We start from the raw sequence: 24744 nt of genomic DNA on the forward strand, positions 1-24744 counted from the left end.
GGTTTTATATTGTTTAGGACGTTGCCTGTGCATGTTGATTTAAGCCACTTGGATCTTGCCATATATAGAGATGTTGAAATGCAAGTCTCACTGTAACTTGACATCGGTTACTTCATGCAAACTCGAGAATGTCATGTACAGTGAAATCTGAATGAAGATCGGAGCGTTTCTTTGCTCATACTGCCAACTGATGGCTTCATCTAAAGATCTACTTAATATTGAAACTATACTCATTACGTGAATATAGTTGTGAATGACTTGAAATAAAGTCCTGCGTTTTGATAATTATGAAGACCGGCGTTCATCTGGATCTGTAAGCAAGTAGTGAGATGATATGAGCCTGCTGGGAGGTTTCTACACGCTGATGATATGATCACACATATTTAAAGATTGAATCATTTTACTGGTCCTGGGTTAAGTTGAGCCAGTGGCTAACCCCTCCTGTAGTTCTACATTACATGTTGTTAATTTAAGACCAAACATCATTTTGATTTTATCCTTTGTTTTGAACCTGATTTTGTTCTGTAAATGTTCCTTGGGTTTGTAAACTGACCGCTGTAGCTTTGATGAAATTGCATTTCGTCTGAAAGTCCGAAAGGTCAGTTGCGCTGTTCTTTTTGCTTTCTTCGACATCGACATGAACTGTATCCTTAAATAAAACATTTAAGAAGTCGTCCATCCATCCGTTCTATTATCTAAACCTATATGTCCTCATTTGGTTGGTGGGGAGCTGGATCCTCTTTTGATCTTATTTTAGACCCAGAGTGATTGTTTCCATCCTAAAATGTGTGTGCGTATTTAATTTGGACCTATTATCACCCTGCTCTCCTCTACATAAAACTAGCTCCCACTTACATGGATGCAATCGCGCACGTGCATGTTTTTACGTTGCACGTGTATTTTTTAAATCTGTAATTACCCACTCCTAAACCTCCCCATATCACCAAACCACGGCAGCAGAAGAAGTGCTTTGCAATGCAACACGAACACGGTGTGTGTATCGCATGCTTTAAGTGAGGTATAGAAGCTTATGTCGATGAATCAGAACCGAACCTCCAGCAGGAGGAGCGCAAGCTTTAGAAACCCAGCGGTCAGAGAGCGCTTCTGCGTGCAGCTGAGAAGGAAATTTGGCGTTCGGGTAATTAGGAGTGCACAGTCAATTCTAAAATATTCCACTCGTTTCCATCGCTTTGGGTTACGTAATGCGCAATTACATTTTCTATGCGTTAGCTCTTATATAAAGCGATCGCATGAATGGGAAAGCGGCGCAGAGCTCACCGCCCACCGCGCGCGTCACTCCGGCTCCGACTATAAAAGCGCAGCGCGAGCGAAATAAGTCTGGCAGTCCAGAGAGAGCAGAGAGAAAGAGAAAGAGAGAGAGAGAGAGAGAGAGAGAGAGCAAGAGCAAGAGAGAGCGAGCATCTCACAGCCAAGTCCTCGAAAGTCCTCCACGGCGCTCGGTTTAGGGGAAAATGTGGTTGGGGAACGCTATGGTGAAAGTCTGGCTTCTTGTAAAGCGCCAATGATGGATGTTTAAGGATGTTACGGGATTACTGTGCAGTGCTGATGTGGAATAAGTTTGCAGCATGGAATCTCATGGAGAAAACAGGCTCAGCACTTGAACTCCTGCCCGTAGAGAGGACAACCTGGAATCCAGTCTCTTTATCCTTTTAAACCCATTCAGCTGAACTGGAACTGTGTTTACTAGAGTGACAAGCGTACAGAATAAACCATGCATTTGGGCAGAGGACTGCTGTTTTTCCTTCTCTTGAACAGCGTGACCATGAGTTTCTCTCTATCAACCTGCACCACTGTGGACATCGACCACATCAAGAAGAAGAGGGTGGAGGCCATCCGGGGTCAGATCCTCAGCAAACTGCGGCTGACCAGCCCGCCCCAGACCCTGGGCCCTAGTCCGGTGTCCTATGAAGTGCTGGCCCTCTATAACAGCACTAGGGAGCTTCTGGAGGAGTTAGGGCGAGACAGACATCAGAGCTGCGGCCAGGACAACACCGAGACCGAATACTACGCTAAAGAGATACACAAATTCAACATGATCCAGGGCTCCCCTGAAAACAGTAAGTCCACTATCAGGGGGTCTCACACCGGAGACGGGGCTTTCCGAACAGAACAGAGCCTTCTGTATTTATAGCAACACTTTAAAATAGCCATAGTAATAGATCAAGAGGTCACATAATATGCAAAAACAAAACAAAAATATGTATCTGATGGTCTAATGGGTGCAATTCAAAGAGTTCCTGAGCATTTCACTAAACTCACCAAGAAATATCGGGATACTGAAACCTTTTGAGTTTTGAGCATGATGTAATTGTGTTTGTTAGAGTTGCTCTAAATCGTTACAGGCAGGTGATGATCGTGCAGCTGCGACTCACGGTGCGCTATTCTCATGACGGCATGCACCAAACAGGTTTTAATCAGTTTGTTCGGAAATGGGAAAACTTGACATCTGAAAAGCATTCGCTCGGTTCGTCTGGTCTGTCCGTTCGTCGGGGGGTCAGTGCAAAACGATCCCCACCAATTTTCCTTGTGTCTCTGGGTCCTGTCCAAGTCCAGACGGGCCCCAGATTATTTGAGGACACAGTTCGTTGTGGGAAGGTCCTCCTAGTTTAGCACACTCGATTGCACGGTGAAGTTGTTCAAAAGTAACACAAGAGATTGTGGAGAACCGATGGGATTCAGTGAGATTAGAGCGTGCTTACATTACGTTTTGTAAATGTTTTTAAAGAACCATAATATGAAGAGTATTTTAGTGATCTGAACAACCTTTTTCCACTATAAAGAAACTTTTATGAAATGGAAAGATTCCTTGGATGTTATGGAACCATCCATTCCAGTGGATCTTGCTGGAACGTTCCTCAATGAAAGACGATGCTTTTTTTAATTCCTAGAGTGTAACACTTTTAAAAGCCCCCCCATGACATGACACATCTTCTTTGTGAACTGTGATTTGCTGCTTGCTGATGGTATATAGTTGGTGGCAGGTGGTATTATAAGGAGGGGCTTTCTTACTCTAGAGAGCATCTGATTGGACAAAATTTGACATGCTTGTGAGTGCAAGACTTTTTTGGAAATGGAAGAAATTTTGAAAGCTTGTACATCATGCGCATTCGTTAGTTCAGTCACATTTTAGGATTGTAAAGAGACGCAGACATGGAGTTAATGCTCATTTTAAGTTAATGTTTCTTTTTGGAACACCCGTCCTTATATTTTCGGGATGACAGCATGTGATTGCAACATATAAATGTGCCCCACAACCACAAAACCTAGGTAGCACAGGTATATTTTAGTTAAAATTACTTATTATGTTTTATTTATGCCCAAAAAAATAATTTAGGATATTTAGTAAAGGTTATGTTCCATGAAGATGTTTTCTACTGTAAATATATCAATTATTTTTTTAGCTAGTTATATGCATTGCTAAGAACATAATTTGGACAACTTTATAGGTGATTTTCTCTTTTTTTTGTACCCCTTAGATTCCAAATTTCCTAATAGTTGTATCTCAGCCAAATATTTTTCTGTCCTTACAAAGCACACATTTATTAATGTAAAAAATATCCTTATGACTGGTTTTGGTCACAAATGTATATTTTAAGAGCTTCATATGAAAAGATTGTCCCCCACCCCGCTACGGCAAACACCGCGCGTGCTATTTTTAGATACAGTCCCGGAGCACAAACAAAAGAATTTTAGCACTCAAGTGGGAAGACCTCAAGCGCATCCACACCGGATCTCTTTTCTTTCCATTAAGCAGTGTTCAGTTTCAGCGAGCGCGGTATGGGAGAACGTGGCGGGGATGGAGTAATGTATATTCACGTTCCATTCACATCAGCTAAACTAATGGCTTTTTCATGCTCTTGTGTTTTGGAAGCTCATGCCTTGTGGAATCATTTGCTCATTGTGTTTTTTCCAAGCGTCCCAGCATTCAGGGCATCAACAAGTTATATGCTTTCTTATCGGGGCATCCAAAAAGGACTGTGTGACATCATTGGAAAGCATTTTTGCCATTCCAGACCAGTTTATCCATTAACCAGGAGCAGAGCGAGATAAAGCCATGCACCTGCGTTCCAGCCTCTCCAGTCGCTGAGTGATTGGCTCTTAAAAACCCCTTGAACTGCCATCGTCTCAGTCAACTTTCTCTGTTGATGGAGGAACACCCAGTTAGCATATGGTGACAGTCTCCCGGTGAACGGTATCTGGCTTTTGGAAATCAGAGCCGCCAGAGAGGATCAGAGCCTTTCTGATATGTTTAATAGTAAGAAGGTGATGTAATTTCCAAGCAAAACAGAGATTGCATTCGCAGGCCAAAGCACACAAGCACGTTTTTCCTTCTCTTCTTCTCTCGTTTCTCGTCACGTGAGCGCCGGAGTCGGCAGCAGGCTTTTGCACATTATCTCATCTCTTAGTCGGCGGCCTTTCAGCCGTCGTGTCATTCACTTGAGGGATTCCACGTTCGCTCAGAGACACGTCAAATAAAGAGTCAAACACATGGGTCACAGCCTATTATGCGGCGCTTGATAAATGCACTCAGAATATTTACAGCATGACCTAATTTCACTTCGGCCATTTGGAGGCAGAAAAAAGACAGCACAGGACCTGAAAGAAAACACACAATGTTCTTCAAAGATAGTGTGTCTCAATCGGCCTTTACAAGTTGCTTTGATTTGAGTTCAATCTGCTGTTATCTGCCCTGATGGCTGTAGGCTTCCCTGCTTGGAAATGATTTAACCCCTACAGTTCTGAACTTTAAAGGCTGTTGAATATAATAGGCTGATTCTTCAGTGAAGGAAACTTTTGGAAAAAGAAATTTCTTTATACTATGCTTCCTGGATTAGATATTTTGGTACATTGTAAGAAAGCAGACTGGAAAACATGAGCTAACAGTTTATTAACTTTCTGGTCATCAAACTCCCTGCAAAAAACAGCATATGATAGTTGTTTTGAAGCTGGGATGCTGGTTTGAGCTGGTCCTTAGCTGGTCTTGTGCTGATCCGTCCAGTTTAAGACCAGCAAAGGACCAGTTTAAACCAGCACCCCAGCTTCAAAACATACCTAACCAGCATATGCTGTTTTTTTTTCAGCAGGGCTGGCATAGAGCACTACAGTGATGCATTTTTGTAGATCGACTCATAAGTTCATATCAGTGGTTCCTGCCACAAAAAAAGCAATAGAATTTTTCCATTACGTTTTGGATTATTGCAGAAAATAAGATCTGTTATGGCACTTTTCCACTGCACGGTATGGCTTGGTTTGGTACAATTCACTTGACCAGTACCTGGTGCCTGGTACTACTTTTCATACCACCTCAGCTGAGACTCCAAGCGTACCGTTACGAAAAAGTGACGTGTACATTCTGCTAAACCCTAGGTTTATTTGACATGAGCAAATTCTGCGCTTGAATTAAGGTATAAATGGATGATAAATATGCATTTTGTATGGAATCAAATGGCAACCGTTTTTGTTGTTTATCATATGTTTATCATATTAATATGAACAAAAATTCTATTACGTTTTTCAGCAGCAGAGCACGAGTGAGAATAATGCAATATCTGCCTTTTGCAGAACTGTGTAAACAGTTCTTTTTGTATAAAATTACAAATCATAAATACCTCAAAAATCAAAAATCAATAATTATATAGAGCATTTCAGTACTGAAAAATTCTGAAAGTGTCATTCCCCTAGACAGTTTTGTGGTTTTGCTCCCCATGTGTTCCGTGACACTGTTTCTGTCTCCTGCTCAGGTGTGTCTAGCAGTTAGTTCCTTAATTATCTGTGTATTTAAAGTCTTGCCAATTCAGTCAGTGTTTGTCAGATCTTATACGTCATCCCTGATGTTCTGTGGTTCCTACTTTCCCTGTGCTTCCTGCTGGATAATTAAGGGCTCTTTAAATGTACAAACGTCTGTGCCTCTTCATCTCCTCATTCCGTGCTTTCCTTTGTGCCCCATGGATCCTCTCATCCTGCCCAAATTGCTCCTCCTGCAGCAGAGTGCTTTTGCCTGAAGATGGTCCTCGAGAGGGCTTCTCCACCTTCTTGGAGTGGCAAGAAACAGACCATCCTTTACCCTCTGCCCTGTGAATGATCTTGCTGGACCCACTTTCGACACAGAGCACCAATGACTGAGTGCGTGTTCACGCTGCACTCTGTGAGCCACTGCAAAGCCAGGTGACTCAGCGGAGAATCGCCCGGAAGTTGAGACTAGGTGTGAGAGCTGGCAACAGTGACTTCCACAAGGGACTAGGCTGTGAGGGAGCAGATCCCTGCACAGCGGCTGAGAGTGATCTGATGGACCTTCACAGGGATCTGATTGATTGGGAGACAGATGTAGAGGCTGACTTTAACCCTCTCTCCATTGTCCCTACTGGTCCCGCCCAGTCCTCCTTCGTCTCTGCTCCCCATGTCCAGCCTATGGGGTCTCCCGATCCTCCAGTGCCTGCTCTTTGGGAGCGCCCTCCAGAGCCCTATATTCCAGCTCTGCTCATACTCAGCCCACTATCTTCATGATGCAAGCTCCAAGGGACTGCCATCCTCCAGCATCCCCAGGGCTTCCAAGGCCCCTTTACCCAGCAGCTCCACTTTGGCTCCTAGCTCCCTCGCCTCCACCATCACTCGTTGATCCACAAGCTCCACTGGGCTCCCTCCTCCCTCTGGCTCTGCTTTGGTCTTACATCTACCCCCCATTGCCTCAGGACTCTGCTCCTCTGGCTGCACCTCGTCGCTCCTTCCCACCAGCTCCATTGGGCTCCTTCCTCTCTCCAGCTTCACTTTGGTTTGAAGTCGCTCCGGTTGCAAGAGTGCTTAGCTGCACTCTGGTCCCTTGGATCCTTGGCATCCCCCTGACTCCGTATGTGCCTTGGGCTCCTCCACCACCTGCTCTGTGACTGTTGGTCAGCCCCCTGAAATCAATGGCCATTCCTCTTCCATATCTCCTCCTTTTATCCACCGTGTGTCGACATTATGGCTCTGACAGTTGTGCTTCTTCTTCTCCGGGTCTCTTCTGGGTCATCCCCTGTCAGATTGTCAGTGAGGTGAATAAATAACAAGTTGTCTCTCAATACTCCAACTAAGGTAAGACCCTTGAGCAAGGCATCAAACCCCCAACTGCTCCCCGGGCTCTGCAGCATTGGCTGCCCACTGCTTTGGGTGTGTGTTCATGGTGTGTGTGTATATGTTTATTTACTACTACTCACTGCTATATGTGTGTGTGCACTTAAATGGGTTAAATTCCAAGTATGGGACACCATACTTCGCCACATGTCACTTCCTTTCCGGTTTTTATACGTCATCCCTAATGTTCTGTGGTTCCTACTCTCCCTGTTGAATAATTAAAGACGCTTTGATTGAACAAATTCCTACATCTTATTGTTCCATGCTCTTTGAGTGGCGTAACAAAGTAATATATGAGGAACAAACAAACATTTATGTGTTCATAAAACGAACTGTTTTCTAAGGCTAAAAATAGCTGGATGCACATAAGTGTCGTAGCAAGACCCAGAAAATCTACAAATGGCCGCACCTGCTCTTATGGAAAGAAAAAGGTAGATAAGACTTATTCCTCCAGTTTCACAGACGAGGCTTAAGGCTAGCCCCAGACTAAAATGCAAGTTTGAGCTGTCTCAAATCAAAATATCTTGTTGCGACACATCTTAAAATGTGTCTGTGCCATTCTTCTGTCTCAGGATGCACACCTGTCATTTTTTCTTTTTGGTTATACTTTATTTTGGTATTGCACTTTCATAGCCATTGTACTAACTATAAGTAACTTTCTAACTACATGTCATCTAAATGTCAACTAATTCTCATTATCTGCACGTCTGCTAACTCTCAGAGCAACCTGTTATTGAGCAGATATTAAGCAAACAGTCTACTAATACCCTGATGACTGTTAGTTGACATGTAGTTACAAGCTGTAAGATATTTACGGTTACTAGATTGTCTGAAGTGGATTATTAAAATAAAGTGTTACGGCATTTTTATAAATGCTGCCTAAATATCTTAATTTAACTAAGACCTTGTCCTGGCTCAAGCTAAGCCCCGTCTGTAAAACCAGGTCATTAAGTGGTATCGTTCTCCTAAAAGATCTAGTACTGACAGCAGACATTGGGCACTTGGTGCTCTTGTTCCTGATCTTTGGGAGCACATTTGTGCAGCACCTGCCCTCCTCTCCTCCAGTTCCTGTGTTTACTCCTCTCTGCTGACCTCTGACCTCTGCCCTGATTACTGAGGAGCTCTGGATCATGTCACCTGGCAGGAGAGGAAGGACATCCCAGAAACAGGATGCGTATATCTGAGTCGGGAGACGCCTCCGAGTCTCTCTGTAGGTCCATGTCTAGTGTCCGACCAACAAGAGGACATCAGAAATCAGACTTAACCAGCCAAAGGTCTGTTTCTGAGGGCATGTAAGAAAGTCAAGCCGAGTAAGATGGATTGGTGAAAACTAATTTTAAGAAACATGTTGCAGTTTAACAGGGTTATTATCATTGATGAAAATGATTAAAACATAAGTAATGAAATTTATTTAACTTATTTAGTTAACTTTATTTAACTTGCACTGATGCTAGCGACTATATGCGACGGTCTTGGCTACATCAGTGTTTTGTCTCTTTCAGCTCTCTGAGTAACAAGCTATGAGCATATTAATGTTGTTATTCGAATTATGTTCATATTTAGTCCAAAAAGTCAATAAGTGACAGATGTTTGGAAACGCTGTTATTAAATGTTATTAAAAAAACAAAACAAAACTATTTCATATAATCTCAGGTCCATTAAGTAAGATTAAGTGTGTTTGTGTGTGTGTTTTGTAAGTCCTGGAGGTGTTTGGGCCAACGTGCGATCGTCGTGACGTCACTCTTTGGCCGTTTGACCCATATCTGATGACTGCAAACTAATCTTTGTATTCAACTGCATTTATAGCAACAATCCCTGCACTTCCATTCATGGAACAAATGAGCTACGAGCTGGAGCCCTGGCGAAAATCAGCCATAATGTGAAATCCACCTAAAACACCGCAGTAGGAAAAATGAGATCATCTAGAAGGAAACCGAAGAGTTGATTAGAATTTCAAATCTTGAAGTGGGGCTTTCCACCTTAAAGAAGGAGAGCAGCGTGAGAAGCTTATTGGATCAACCTGTGTGTGTGTGTGTGTGTGTGTGTATAACCAGTTAAACCATAAATATACAAAATCACACCATCTTTCTCATATGGTGCAGGAGTGCTCTTTTGATTTTGATGCATTTTGTGCACAAAAAAAAGTCAAGAAGGAGGCTTGCATAAGTGTGCGGTTTCATGAGGTACAGTATGAGCCGCGCGTCTGGCCAGATCGGGTCTGCAGAAGCCCAGCTGGCATAATCTGTTCATATTACATAAATATTCCACATCTGAGTCGCCAGCCAGCCAGTCAGGAATTTAGTGGATCGCTAATGGATTGCGGTCTGTCATCAGCAGCATTAGACCTCAGACAAAGCAGAAGAAGCGCTTTGCACTTATTATTCTGTTTATTCTGAGGAGCTTTTTAAAAGAAAAATACTAAATTAAAAGGTTTAGTCAGCTGGGACAGGATTTGAAAGATGAGCCGGTAATGCGTGACACCTGTGTGTGCAATTACAGTAAGTTCTTGCTTAATGTTATTTGATCTTCCGCTAAACTACACGAAACACAAATGCAACAAAATGTTTATTTGTATAATATTATAAGTGGAGTCTGAATTGGAAACAGTATTTAATAACCAGAAACAGTTCTCAGCATGGGGTGGTTCATATAGTTGATCATGTGTAAACTACTGTACCATTAAAAAGATTTTATTTATGAGGACACATCGAATTGATCAGAAGTAACCCGGGAGACGTTTATAGCGTCATAAAAGATTTACGTTTCAAATAAATACCTTTCTTTTGAACTTTTTATTCATCTGTGAATTATGACAGATAAAATGTATCACAAAAAACAGTATTTTACTGCATTTTCAATGAAATAATTGCTTTTTTGGTGAACGTGAAAAACTTCAGACAGAGCAGGGTTTGTGTTTGTGTGGAAACACCTTGAATGGAGAGGTTTGGAAGGATTTTATGCTACTGACCGACTTAAAGAATCTGTTTTTACAAGTTCTTAAAAGAAGGGACACAACGGTGTCACACACCTTTTTGAATGAAACTGTTTTCTGTGTAAATGTGTAAGCTGATGTTAGGGATCGGTGTGTTTAACGGCAAGAAACAACTCAAAGACATGTTTTTCCTGAACATGGCAGCAGATAAGGGAGAAGAGTAACAAAACAACATGCTGTGTGTCCGTGTCAGTAAATGATGCAATTAACAGCGAGTTTATGACACTTGCTGCGTCTAATGAATAATATTAATACATTTAGACTAATGTCTGGCTTAAAAGTAGACGAATAAAGAATGACGAACGTTTTATTTTTGGGCGAATAAATCCTTCACTGAAAAGAATTTTGTGTACAAACAATTTGTTTCACTCAGAAACTGCTAGTAAACTTTGAAATAATTACAAAGAATGGGCACTGAATCAATTTTGTACATAATTGTGAATAATGACATCCAAAATAACGTAATATGTGTGTGTGCTATGTACAATTATAATGAATATATACACACACATGCTTGTATATATATATATATATATATATATATATATATATATATGAATATGTTTATGTAAAATGTTACGTTTATATATAATAATAATCATAAATAAATATACTTTATACATATATTTCAAGTAAAAACGTTTATTTTGGATGTTTGACAGCATTAAATTTAACATGACTTTTTAAAGCAGACAGAGTGTAATGGTGTTTTCCTCAATCTTTAGTAGCTTTACATCTCCAAATTGGTTTAAACTGTTGAAGCTCCCATGCACTTCAGATCGCATTTAATGTGAAATGAAATATGATATGAGCCCGAAGGCTTAGCTGCACCTGTTCTGACTTCAGTCCTTCACACATTTGGCTTTCGTTTCAGCATTTCTGAACTTTTGACCTTTGTGGCACAAAGCACAGACAGATGGACGACGGCTTTACCTGAACGTGCGATCATCAGATCAGATCAGATCAGATGGGATGGGATGGGAGGAAACTGACGGCTGTTCTCTGACCTCTCTCGTTGCAGATGAAGTTCGCCACTGCCTCAAGGGAATAACGTCCAAGGTTTTCCGCTTCAACGTCTCCATCATGGAGAAGAACGCCACCAACCTGTTCCGGGCTGAGTTCCGCGCGCTTCGGCTGCCCAACTCCAGCGCCAAGAGAAACGAGCAGCGCATCGAGCTCTACCAGGTGCCAAACACCGCTTCATTGAGTCGCATTCATCAAAGACGCAAACTCAACCACTGAAACCATTTTGTTGATAACCACATTTAATCCATGGCTCATGTAGTTGCGAGAAAATTTTAAATTTTAGTTATGCAATTTGATGCAGATGCTGTGCAATATATCTGTTATAATACCGTACATTTTTGCATTTCTAAACAACATGATGGTGTTTCATTCCTGACTCTATAAATGATTCGGTTCAATTGCAACGACTCACTTATTTACGGTGGCTTACTGTCACCTTCTGGCGGATTTAATTTCACTTTTAGAGTATCTTTTATTATTTAAATCATTTCGAATATCAGTATTTGGATACGCGGCTTAGTAAAGGTGAAAACCATCAAATGTACAAATCAGTTTAAACTTATTGTGCAAGATTTATTTTTATTAGTGTGAACTGACCACCACATAGAATATGACGAATATTAAACATTTTAGGAGTCAGCCGTCCAAGGCAGTCGTTAAGGTAAATAACACGCAATATATAGTCGAATTACTGTTATCCATAAAATCTCAGAAAATATAGAGATCGAAATATCAGTGGTTAGTGAGATGAGGTTGCAATGATCCAAACACATAATGCAATCCGTCGCTGATTGAGAGATGAACAAATAAATGCTCCTCAGAAGACGTGAGATGTTTCGGAGGCTTTTGAGGAACAGTGAAAGTAAAGCTCCTCAAAAGATCTAGAAAATTCTAGAAAATCACAGTTACGCTAAAAGAACTATCCATCAGACGAGAGAAAGCAGGAGGAGACACATTTAACGGCAAAAGTTTTGAACAAGTGGGTAATTTAGAGACCTACGGATGTGATACAGAAGGCTTTATAGGGTTAATACTTTATTTTTCCAAGAGGATTTAGAGGATTTATGATCAGGCCCAGGTGGGATCACTGGATGTTTTTGCATTTTCTCTTGTATTTTTAAAGGGAAAATCTGCAGAATTCTGCAGAAAGGATGTAAACCAACAGAATGTGAAACTGAGCTGAGCGTATGACTGCTGGCTGGCTGAAGCCTCGTGAAGCCAAAAAGCATTTCATAAACTAACACAAAGGCTTTCTGAAGATCCCGGCGAGCGAAGCCGTGGCTCCACGCAGGAGCGCATGCATCCATCATGCTTTAAGATGAAGGATCTCGGTGTTTCACTGGAGATCGCGTGTAAAGACGTTTACCACATTCATTCACCCTTGAGCAGAGAAACTCAAAGTCTTTACAGCAAATGTGTTCATCAGCGTAATGAATCATAGAAATAAATACATTTTACAGTATATTCATAGACAAAAACTCTAATATTTCACCTATTTTTAGATCAAATAAATGCAATAATAATGTATAATAATAAACGTTGTGATGTAAATGAATATTTTTGAATAATTAACCAAATCCTATTAGCTTTTTACATATCAGTTAAAATGCCTACACATCAGTTCATTGATGCTTTAGTTCACACAGACACTTTTACCTTTGCCATATTTTGCAGGTTTTCAATGCAACACATCTAAGCCTCAGATACTAGAGTTTCCACACAGAGAAAGTTGATGGCACTGTACCGAAGTGAGACGGAGCGCGAGTCTTTTACAGGCCTGATCTGTATTCCAGGTGCCGATGGATTATACAGAAGAACATTTGCACAATTGCTAGCGAACAAAAGAAGCTTTCTGAGAAACTCTGAGCTTTACTTTCACATGCCCATGCTTCTGACCGCAACGTAAAACCCTGCAGCTCTCTCAGGCCTGAGAGCCGTTATATAACCGCTCGAGTCCGTGAGTATGCGTTCTATAGGTGTTGTATTTTCACTCGGCTTCCTGACCGATCTCCCCTGAGGGAGCCCTGATGGGGCTCCAGTGTTTCCTGTAAAGGAGCCGCTGGCCTCGGGCCTCCCGTCAGAAGCTGCTTGGCCCCGCAGGAGAGAGCGTGGGCCGCTCAAGTGCTCTCCGCGGACCTCCGCCCCCAGCCGCGCTCTCAGGATGTTAGATTAGCTCCTCGCAGCGCTCCACAACCTACTGATCCCAGCCTGCTTTTCACAGGCCAAGCGGAGCTGGGACCTCCGTGCTCCAGAGCTGATTTTATCTGGCAGACAGCGAGGGGCCGCATTCTTGCAGCTACTTTCAAGGGTCTTCTGATTTTCTGCTCCACTTTCTGTGCAGTCGATGGACGCGATAGCTTTGTGAGAAATTCGTCATTTGCACCTTCTGATCAGTGACAGAAAGTACATTTACAATTACGGGATGACACTTGATCCCTTAAAATAATTTCACGTGGCATCTTTAACTTTCATAAAGGTTAATGTACACTTTGCAAAAAACCATGTCAACTGGCCAAAGATTACGAGAAGTGGTGAGTAACAAATTAAAATGAACATGAAATGTTGAAGCAGAGAAACCAAAACTACTTAACTGTGTTTAAAACACACACACGACACACCAGGTCGTTGCCAATTTTAAAAATGAAAATGCTATTAAGTTTTTTTTGAGTGCATTAAAGCATAAAAATAAGATATGTTCACATATATTTAGGACACACACTAAGTTCACAAAACAAAGCTACATCAGTTGGGGGCCATTCACACGTGGCATCTTTTGCACACTCTTTTGTTGTCTAAAATGTGGACGTGTGGCTGGTAGTTCGAATTTGGACCACAGTACCCATTTCAACCAACAGCTGTCCACATTGCATACAGTGCCTTGAATATAACTGTGAAATGATGGGGGAAAAAAAGGAATTCTCCTTTTAAAGGAGTGTGGTTTGCGAGAAGAAGCACTCGACGAGTAAAATAAACCTAAACCGTTTTAATGTTCTGCAAACTAACAATATAGTTTCAAACAGGCAGGCAGACAGAACAAAAACCGCACGCATTAAAGACGAAATACAAACACACTGGACTTAAATACACAAGTAAATACTTAATAAACGAGACACAGCTGAACACGATAAGACAATTAACTAAAAGTAGGTCACACAGGACACATGGCACAAGACAAAAACAACAACAAAAGAGTCCACATATGACACTGATTCAGTCGATTCGCTCAGAATGACAGATTCATTTATAAGTGAAACGATTGACTGTCTTCACCAATGATTCACTGAATCATTGACCGGTTCAATTAAAAAAAAAATGCTGAATCATTCACATCTGTGTGTTGCTCCGAGATGTGCAAACAGTGATTTTGATTGATAATATATTCATTACAAATGTATTTTAAGTCGCACATTCTAGTTTTGGGTTTGAAATGCGACTGTAGTTGTTGGGATGTGGAGCCTCACTCTCTGTAGCCAATTTGATATTTTTATGAATGTTTTCCTTCTTCAGAGCAATACTGAACTTGGCGGCTTTTGACATATGCCATATGCCATGTGAACACAGAAACAAATCTCAGACGGTATTAGAATAGGCTAAATTGTCTTGAGGTAAACACGTTTGTGATCTTCACAGTTAAATGAAATCATGTAATGATTCTTTGAGCTCATGTTGAACACATGAGTGATTACACTGCTTTCAGTCTCTGGAGCCACTCAATAACAGCTCTTGTTTCATTTTGAGTTGGACGTGGCGACGGTAATAAGTTCAGGCAGTGATTCAGTCATTAAACCGATCAAACCGATAGCTCATGCATTTGAGACCGATTCGTTAAAAACAACTATATGACTCATTCATCTGTGATTCACACATCCTGTGTGGATATTACTTTTGCGTTATTTCATGCATATTTGATTCAGACTGCAAACTCTCAGCTGAAATGTAATTTTTCATGCGGTGGTGCATTCATTAGCAGGAAACATTACCTGCGTCACAATTCTATAAAATAATATATAATGCATAGTATTCATCACGGAGAAGGCAATCCCAGAATGCATTGTGAAGAGATTAGGGAAAAAACTATCCAAATGGAGAGAAATGTCAACGATAAGTAGGGGATAATGTACATCCGGATGGTTGTTGTTGCAAAATAAATCTTGACAGGGAGATCACCGTGAAGGGGTTTATCCTGTTTATTACACCGCTGCTCTCCACATGACTGAATAATTGGACACAAAATATTGATATTGATGGTTGAAATGTTTCATTAGCTCACTAAATACAAAGCTTCTGCGAAGAAAAACAGTTAATAGAAAGTGGCTTTTAGCCAAAATGAACAAACAAGTTCAAACAAGACAGAATTTTAAGGGATAAGGTACAGTCTTACTACTTATTACAGTACATAAATAATTATGGGGATACATGAATTATTGATTTTCAGATGAAGCGGTTTTAAAATTGTACCTGTTATCCGATAATCCATTATGACAAGAAAATGAACACTACAATAAAAAGAATGCACTCTTAATCATATTTAAAGTCCTCAAATTAATTTTCACGCATGGATGAATGTTACTGTAGTCAGGCTGGACACAAAACTGAATTGAACACAAATTAAAAGTGATGGATCTCACTACTTTTTATCAGAAAGACATTTCGTCGGAACAATCACTATGTCGTTAAACACACTTTCATTTCTGTCAGGAATAACAAAAAAAAGGTGTTAATGTCGCAACGGACCAATCAGAAAGAAGCAGTGTGACTCACAATAAATTTAATGAATCCAGTTTTGGAAAATATCATTACAGAGTCATGTGTGCGATGAGCTGCTACAGACACTTTCTAAATTGTTCCCTTATGAGTTTCTGAGTCTAGGAGCTGAAGTCTGGCAGAGTAGTGTAACTCCGAACCGTCAACAGCATCAGGGGAATTATTCAGCTCCAGTATTTGGTTCTGAAGGAGAATCTTCACCTGTCGATCAGAGGCGTGAAGCAGGAGCCCGGCGTGTGTTGACTGAGTCCGGGCCGTTCGCTCGCAGGCGTTGACGTGCTGCATTATGGGCTATCAGACTCCACGACTCACTTTTTCCATGAGTGAGAGAGCAGAAGCGCCTGGCCCCGGGCAGCTCCGGTGTCTGGATTAATCGCTGTCTGTCTGTAGTGTGCAGGAGAGAGTTTGTCTTCTCCTCAAGCTCACGTGTGCCACTATTTTCCATGTTAACATACCTTGCCTGTATCTCTGTTCGGTGTTCAGAAGAGCGAAGCGCTGTGGCTGTGAGACGCCTTTAAAAAACGAACGTCTCCTTGGAAAGTCGAAGGTAGTTGCGTTGGGAAATTTACATTTTGATTTAAGGTGCGTTCAAATCATTTTAGTTGGAGACAGATGGCAGTGCACATTTTCAAAAGTCTACAAAATGATGAACAAAGAAAGCGCATTAGAGGTGTCTTATCCTGTAAACTGAATCACTAGGCTGTTTTATAGTAATTGTACAATACGATGCGATTTCTTACAAGCAGTTCAGGCCATCTCCACACTACACCTTTTTCAAAAAAAATGTAAGTTTGGCGATTTAAACTGATACTTCCTGCTGACACGCTACAGCCAAAGATAGAAATGACTTCAAACCTGGTAAAAACATTACTGTTCTGATCACTACTGTAGACTTAGCCTTGGTTTCACTGTAAATGAAAACAAGAAGACAAATGAAATTCGTAAAGTCTATCCTACATGTCACACTTACAAATAGGATACCTTTTAATGGTGGCATTCAAATGCATAAAACTCGTTAATACGATTGTTGCACTAACCGTTATGATCTTTAAAGGCTAAAATTTTAATTATGTCATTAATTTTGCCGCTCCAACCCGCCTTTTAAACAGAAATGTAGATATTTTTCTGAAATGTCAGAGCTCTCTGACCCTCCACAGACAAAAAACAGAAAAATAACAATTTATTGTTTTGAAGAATACCTTGACGAATATGCATGCTTTTTCCTGAATGTAATCAACGTTGATGACATTTTATCGATCTCCTTACTGTGTCTCTCAGATTTTATCAAAAGATGTGTGTTTCGAAGATGAACAAAGGTCTTATAGGTTTGGAGGGACATGAGAGTGAAAAATGAACAACATGATTTTCATTTGATGGCATATAATATGAGTTCTAAACTGAGGTGCTGCGTGTCTGTTGGTAGATTCTTCGTCCTGATGAACACATCGCTAAGCAGCGTTACATCGGCGGCAAGAACGTTCTGACTAAAGGAACGCCGGAATGGGTTTCCTTCGATGTCACTGAGACCGTACGCGAGTGGCTCATGTACAGAGGTAAGTAAACGCTATTACACCATTACATAAAAACACAGAGCTCAGTCGTGTTAATATATGATCTTATGTATGCAAACACTGAATCAGATTCATGTGCTTCATGTCACGGAAATCACTGAATCACTTGAGTCACTAAAGATTTAATCTGTGTAGGAATTGCTGTAGTTACCTGGAAAATGTATGCATTGAATGACCAAAGATGAGTTTGCATGTACAGGTGCATCTAAAGCATGAAGGAAAAAGTTACCTTATTCTTGTCATTTACTTTATTAAGTGACGCTTTCATATGTTTTAGATTCATTACATGTAAAGTAAAAATTTATTTTGATTTAATTTGGACGATTAGAGCTCACACCGCATGAAAATCCAAAAATCCAGTATCTAAAAATATTAGAATATTAATATTTTAGTTTCATTAAAAAGGACAATAACTACAGGATAAATTCCGGGTACATCTTGCTCACTGAAACCACAATAACGGACAAGACTGCTGATTTGGCAATGGTCACTGACCCCCTCCACAAGACGAGTACGTTCACAGAGTGCTGTATCAAAGCATGCTAAATGTAAAGTTGACCGGATGGTAAAAATTCCCTAGAAAAAGATGACCTCAAGCTTGAGAACAAAAATGTGGGACATGACAAAATAGGTGATGAAAAAAATAATTAATAATTAATCATTTTAATAAAGGAGAGATTTTAACTAACACAAAAAGATTTAAAAATAAATTTTGGTGACCGTATAGATAAAATCTACTTAAAACGGTCAGAGAGACTCAAATCATACTGTTTTCATGGAATGGCTCACCTGCATTATGAACATTTGTAAGAATTTGCAAACCTGTGTTTAAAACAATTCTGAAACCTTTTAGAATTGGTCTGGAATTGCACAGTTCCAGCTCCCTATGAAGAGCCAAAATCTTGTAGATCACCATTTCTTTAACAGTGTTTAATAATGAAGTTTTTATTCAAATAATTTGGCCAGTATCTCATGTGGACTGAAATACTGTGAGTAACAATTGCTCAAAGATGCCGTTTAGGCTGTGAATATCCAAACACACACAGAAACTAGAATGAGATGTTTCAGGAAAAAGCATATTGCAAACCTGTGCGTCGTTCCACTGCTCAGAGACCAACCTTGGCCTGGAGGTCAGCGTTCACTGCCCGTGCCATACATTCAGCCCCAACGGAGACATTGTTGAGGGCGTCAATGAGGTGCTGGAGGTCAAGTTCAAAGGTGAGTGAAGAAAACCAATGCTGAAACCAAACATATCCGATATGCAACAGTTTTCTAATGGATTATTTTTCTAAAGGTGATCTATTTTGCCCTTTTGAGTTATACTAGAATAAGTTTTCATGGTTGATTGTTCCAAAAAAAGCATTATTTACAAAATGTGTTCTGATTGGTTAGCTGGTGTGTTGTTGTGATTGGTGAATCACTTAAGAGTGTGTTCCGGAAATGTCACAACCCTTACGATAACTGCGGGTTGCAGAACTTGAAAAATGTTTATAAACAAGAGAACCCTTTCAAGCACAGACGTTATAGGTCATCAGCATAGTAGTGATATGAAAAGCCATCTTTCAGAATGACCGAGCCCAGTGATGTCATGTAGACAGAGAAGAGAAGTGGTCCTAGTACTGAGCCCTGAGGCACCCCAGTACTTAGATGTTGCAACTTGGACACCTCAACTCTTCAGTATATCTTGAAGGACCTATCTGAGAGATAAGACCCTGAGGTGACCTTTGCCAATAGCGTTGACAGGAGGATGAGGTGGTTATGTTATGGTAATGGATTTTTTATTTATTTCGTTTTTTGATATCAGAGCTACTTTTACAAATAATACCAGTTACGTTGTTTTCCTGTTTATTGAGCTCTGATGTTGTCACGTTGAGAGAATCGGGAGTAAGTGCAGAGGTGTTGTGGACTGTAATTATAGATTAAATATGAACATCTACTTTCTTATCTCACTCACACAAAAACAGATTCAGTATGAATAAAATGAATAAAACCAGTCAAATGATTAAATGTTAAAAGTTGTATTTAAAATGATTTAATTCTGTTTAATGGTGTATTTGCTTCTGACCTTAAGTGATCTAATTCAGTTAAAATGATAACACATGTAACGCATTGCTTTTTATTAAAAAACGACTAAGCAAGGCGATTAATTATATTTATACAGAGTAATGCAATATTGTAAAAGTAAAAAAGGTCATCGCAACAATCATAAAAAGCTGGTGCAGGATCGGTTGGTGTTTGAAACGCATCGCACTTAACAATTCTCAACAAAAAATTCCAAGGAAATGCCAAGTTGAATTAAACACAGCATTTTGATTTAGAAAGACTGAAATAGCTTTTCGTCTTATGAAACAGTATTAACAGTAGAAGCTTACAGTATTACGATAGCTCAGTGTCTTGTGATCTGCACACTCCGTCCAGCGGCGGTCGGACACTGCGATCATGGGAATGCTCTGGCGTATGGAATCTCACTTAGTTCTGGGGGCCTCGGGGGTGTCTGGGGTTTTGGGAATGCGCTCGCTGGAATGCGCCACCACTGTGGGCACTCAGACTCTTGGCCCTCAATGAAAGTGGGGTGTCCGTATCTACGGGCAACGCCTCTCCTGGGACCCAAGCTGCTTTTGCTATCACAAACAGATCGAATGCGCAGATGCTCAAGGAGACGGAGAGCTGGAGCTGCAGTCTGTGCTGGGCTTCAGGAACACTTCCTCTTCTCTTAGTCAGGAATAAGTGCTGTTGAAGCTGAAACCGGACCATCAGAATGAAATCCGGTCCACTTCGCAGCGCAACGCAGCTTCTGACAGAGTTCTTGTTTCAGGGTGGTTTTATTTGAAAGCAGTGATACTGCAATAATAGCACATAACAAAGTAGTAAAATAATGCTGCAGAAAACAGCTGGAAAACAGAGCGGAAAACGTGTGGAGTTGTCAGAATTTCCATCTATTCGTTTGCAAGCAATACTTTTCAGACCAGGGAAATTTGTCAACTTCGGGGGCTGGTTGTTTCTCAGAAGAGCCCGCTGTATTACGGCTGAGCGCCTTGAGAAACTGCGTAAAGATTGTTTTTGAAGTGATGTTCTTTGAAGTAAGCACGATGATGCCATCTCATTTATTACCGACTATATCGTTTCAGTACCATCTCTTTTTGAGGTTGGCTAATCTATTTAGAAATATGCATTCTGCATAAATGAAAATGCATTTCAGACAAACTGATGTAAAAATTCTAATTGGCATTGTCCTGAGATTGTGAAGATAAAAGGTTTCACTAAAGTCTTCTGATACGTCAAACAGGCAAAAAAGCAACAAACTCTGGTCCAAATCAAAGTCAGCGTGCCTTCACTAACGTTTAAGGCATTTTATGCAAACCGTGCAACAAGAAATCATTTGTGGGTCATAGTCAGTAAATCTCAGTGTTTGCGTTAATTGAAATAAAAAAATCTGGCAGCTGTCATGATGGAACTGAGCAGAACTGAACTGGGTGTCACAGTAGGATGACCATCAGTCTCCTAATTATCACTGAGCCAGGCTTTAAGGTTATTAATGTGAGCTTGTTTGACTGTGCTTTGGCTGTGTCCTCAGAGATGGAAAGCGAGTATGAGGAGCAGAACCGCTGGGATTTCGGTCAACCAAAGAAGCAGAAGGAGCAGCTTCTTCCTCATCTGATCCTCATGATGCTGCCGCCACATCGGCTGGACGTGCTGCCCACCTCTAGACGCCGCAAACGTGCGCTGGACACCAACTACTGCTTCTCGTAAGCATTTCTTTAACATACTAATACAAATTAAGCTGACTGAAACCGCGGCCCTATTCTAAAACTTACTGAGATGACTACCTAGACTAATAAATGCACCACAGGCAGTCACTGTTTGCATATTTATTTCATAGGGACAAGTACAGAAAGTAAACCAGCCTGATTATTTGCATCCACAGTCCCTAGGCAGGTGAATACTCATATATGCATGCAAATGTCCCATGAAGATTTTTTTATTTTATTTTCATGAGTAAAAGTAACTATATCATCTGCATACATCCGAAGATGCAGCCTCAACATACTCTCTAGTATACGTTTAAATTTCTCAACCATTAAGCAAACAATTAGCTGATTTTTGTAAAAAATAATTACATTAAAGGCCAAAATGGATTAGATGTAGAAACGTGAAACCGTTATTTTTATCAGGGGTTCTCAACCATTAAAAAGCGTCATTTGGATAAAAAGGTCTGCCAAATGCGTTAAAGTAAATGTTAATCCGTAGCTAGGAATGCAAGGTAAATCCGATCTGCTTTCTTCTCGGAGATGGCAAGACCTTTAAAATCCGTATTCCAATCTCTGCTCTTCACCTTGCAATAAGCAACAGCGTACCTCGTGTGTCTACAGATATTTTCCCCTTAAGAATGAACTTTTTAATTGGCACCTGACGGCTTGAAGCATCTGGGAGGATCTGCAAGAGCTTGCAAGTTTGGATTTGTCCCAGTATGCTATGTAGTGCACTGGCTCCTTAGTGTGTGGCTCTCTGTTAACACTCAACACCTGGGTCGAATCCAGGAGGGAAAAAATGACACACCTTACAGTGGAATTTCTGAGCCTCAAAAGACTGTCTGACATGTTTATAAGGCCATACAGAACCGAAATAGAAATCTCAAAAACATCCAAGTGAAAAGTGCATGGAAACGTCTCTTGAATGAATGCAGAATCCTTGCCAGGAGCCAAAGAGCGCGAGGATGTGAACAGGCAGGTGGAGAAAGTGACTGCTTTCCTTCTGCTTTCAGAAACTATGAGGAGAACTGCTGCGTTCGGCCGCTGTACATCGACTTCAGGCAGGATCTGGGCTGGAGGTGGATCCACGAGCCGAAAGGGTATCACGCCAACTTCTGCTCCGGGCCGTGCCCATACCTCCGCAGCGCTGACACCACGCACAGCTCGGTGAGAGTCTGCTTCACGTCTTTACTAACCTGCATGGAGACTGTCTGAACAATGTCCAAGCTGCTCTTTGCAATACAATAAGCGAAATGGAAAAAAATGCACCATAAACATTAAAGTTTAGGCTAAAGAGTCTCAGACTTAAAACCAGGACCACCAGATCAAAACACTGTCTTAAGTCACCCTGTCCGTCTCAATTTACACTCATTGTATTTAAAATGGAGGCATACACAACTGACGCACCACATTTTACATTTTTTAAAATAATTGGCTGAAAGAGCGACAAAAAGATGACTTAATAGTTCCAGCGGTTTAAAAATGGTCATCAAAGGCACATTTCGATTGTGTTAGCATTTATTTTATGCTCTTAAATATAACAAAAAAGATGCTAGACTGGCAATAATAAACACATTGCTGAGGAACTTCACTGTGACGGGTACGTTACCTTTAGATATCATCACTAATGTGTATGATTAATCTCTTGTGTTCCATGTAGGAAAATCATACATGTTTAGAATGGCATAAGGGCAGGTTAAATAATTAATTTGAATATTATTATTCAGTAACACAGCTGATTTGGTGGCATCAGAATATGAAAAACTGGTCTAAATTCCGCTCAAATTTTTTTCTGTTGGGCTGCTATGTAACATTATTAAATGAATTTACACTGCATTATTTTTGCTGTTATTACTGTGAAGCTGCTTTGAAATTTTTATATTAATAATACAAGTTGTCAAATGCAAAAACTGAGAGTGTGGGTACAGAGACAGAGGAAACCCATTGATGTTGTATTGCGGGAAGCTGCCTCCTCGTCATTTCAGACACGACAGAATACAAAACAGTGACTAAAAGCTTTGACAAGGTGTACAGTGAACAAGGTAAAAAAACAGAACTTTGTTCTCATAAGCTGTTGACCCCAAAAAATGAGCGTTTAAGGACGCAGAAGTAGAGTGCAATGTGTCGAATTACTCTGAGAGCTACGCCAACTGGAGGAAACGTAATCGTGACAGGAATCATTCATTATCTTTAACCAAATCAAAGGATTATTTCACTCCCCTGCTGTGAACCTGACAGGAGGAGATATATATATCTGTAGTGCCTTCCTTTATTTGGGGAAATGATCCAACAGAAAGGCCTTATGTGAAACATTCTGACAACTATTTGCGTCCTTGTTGGTTCGACGGCTCATAAAAACCTATTTTAGCGTGTTCACTGTCCACCTCGTCACACAGCAGCTTTTAGGCTTTGTTCTGTTTTTTATTATAAGTCAGAAATGGCAAGAAGGCAGCTTCCCGTAGCACAAAGTCAAAGGAGCGTGGTGTGGGCGTGGCCTACATGCGCCCGCTCTCTAATTGGACGAAGCATTACCATGCGTCTCCTGGTTTCTCGGCAGCTGCTGAGCCTGTACAACACGCTAAACCCCGAGGCGTCCGCTTCCCCCTGCTGCGTTCCTCAAGACCTCGAGCCGCTCACCATTCTCTACTACGTGGGCCGAACGCCTAAAGTGGAGCAGCTCTCCAACATGATCGTCAAATCCTGCAAGTGCAGCTGAGGGGCCCGAGAGCCCCGGCACTGAGCCCGACGCGGGTTCCGGCGCTCGAGGGCCAACAGGAAGGGTGCGTGCCAGGAACTGGACTCTAAATGAATACCTCCGTACATCCTTCTCACCCACATCCAACCCGGGAGCCAGAGGCTTCTCTAAGCACTAGAAAGTTGCGTTCCAAGACGACTCCGCTGCCCTACGATCCCTCGGACTTCTAGTTTGACGTTTGAAGTGACTTGTCCACTTTTTAATGTATTTTTTGGTCAGCTCTTTTAACGGCGAACCCAGCGGGCATTTGTGAACTCTGACCTTCGTAAGATCCACAGAAGCGGCTTCAATGAGGACGACAGCGGCTGGATCGACATACACCGAGAGCGCCGACCCTTGTGTTTTTGTATAACTCGTTTGAGCACGGCATTTCCCAGACTGACCGTTGTAGTGTGTAATCGACACCGCAATGGTGTTAATGTTAATACAAACATGCTGGAAAGAAATCTTTTGAGAAAACAATGTGTTTTGACTTATGTTTACCTCTGTCACTCGGCAGAAGTTTTAGGAATTTTTTTTTATAGTTCTTCAATGAAGCTGACGTTTGGAAACGACACATGAACTTTTAGATCACAATCTGCTAATGTTTTTACTGCTATTACTCCTGAAAACACCTTTTTTCTAATTAAACAGTCTTGGACAAAAAGAGTTTGTCTTGAGTTTCCACGTCATCAGGGTAAACGCATGCATGCTTTAACAGTATATATTTTTCAGTGCTGTTAAATTATTATTCGTGATTAATTGCATCTAAAACATTGT

The 24744-nt window shown here is 41.0% G+C and overlaps 1 protein-coding gene across 2 annotated transcripts; it reads left to right on the forward strand.

The window, feature by feature from the left end:
* Positions 1 to 1330: 1330 nt before the first annotated feature.
* tgfb3 (transforming growth factor, beta 3) lies at positions 1331 to 24631 on the forward strand. 2 transcript variants are annotated; one of them, XM_043262797.1, is made up of 7 exons: positions 1331 to 2078; positions 11142 to 11305; positions 17334 to 17463; positions 18592 to 18699; positions 21056 to 21227; positions 22244 to 22397; positions 23788 to 24631. In XM_043262797.1, the coding sequence occupies exons 1-7, from the start codon at positions 1733 to 1735 to the stop codon at positions 23944 to 23946; spliced, it is 1233 nt and encodes a 410-aa protein (XP_043118732.1). In that variant the 5' UTR covers positions 1331 to 1732; the 3' UTR covers positions 23947 to 24631. The 2 variants fall into 2 exon arrangements, with proteins under 2 accessions (XP_043118732.1, XP_043118733.1); XM_043262798.1 differs by lacking the exon at positions 18592 to 18699.
* The last annotated feature ends 113 nt before the right edge of the window (positions 24632 to 24744 follow it).

Source organism: Puntigrus tetrazona, chromosome 17, assembly GCF_018831695.1.
Source record: "Puntigrus tetrazona isolate hp1 chromosome 17, ASM1883169v1, whole genome shotgun sequence".
In the NCBI taxonomy this organism is placed as follows: Eukaryota; Metazoa; Chordata; class Actinopteri; order Cypriniformes; family Cyprinidae; genus Puntigrus; species Puntigrus tetrazona.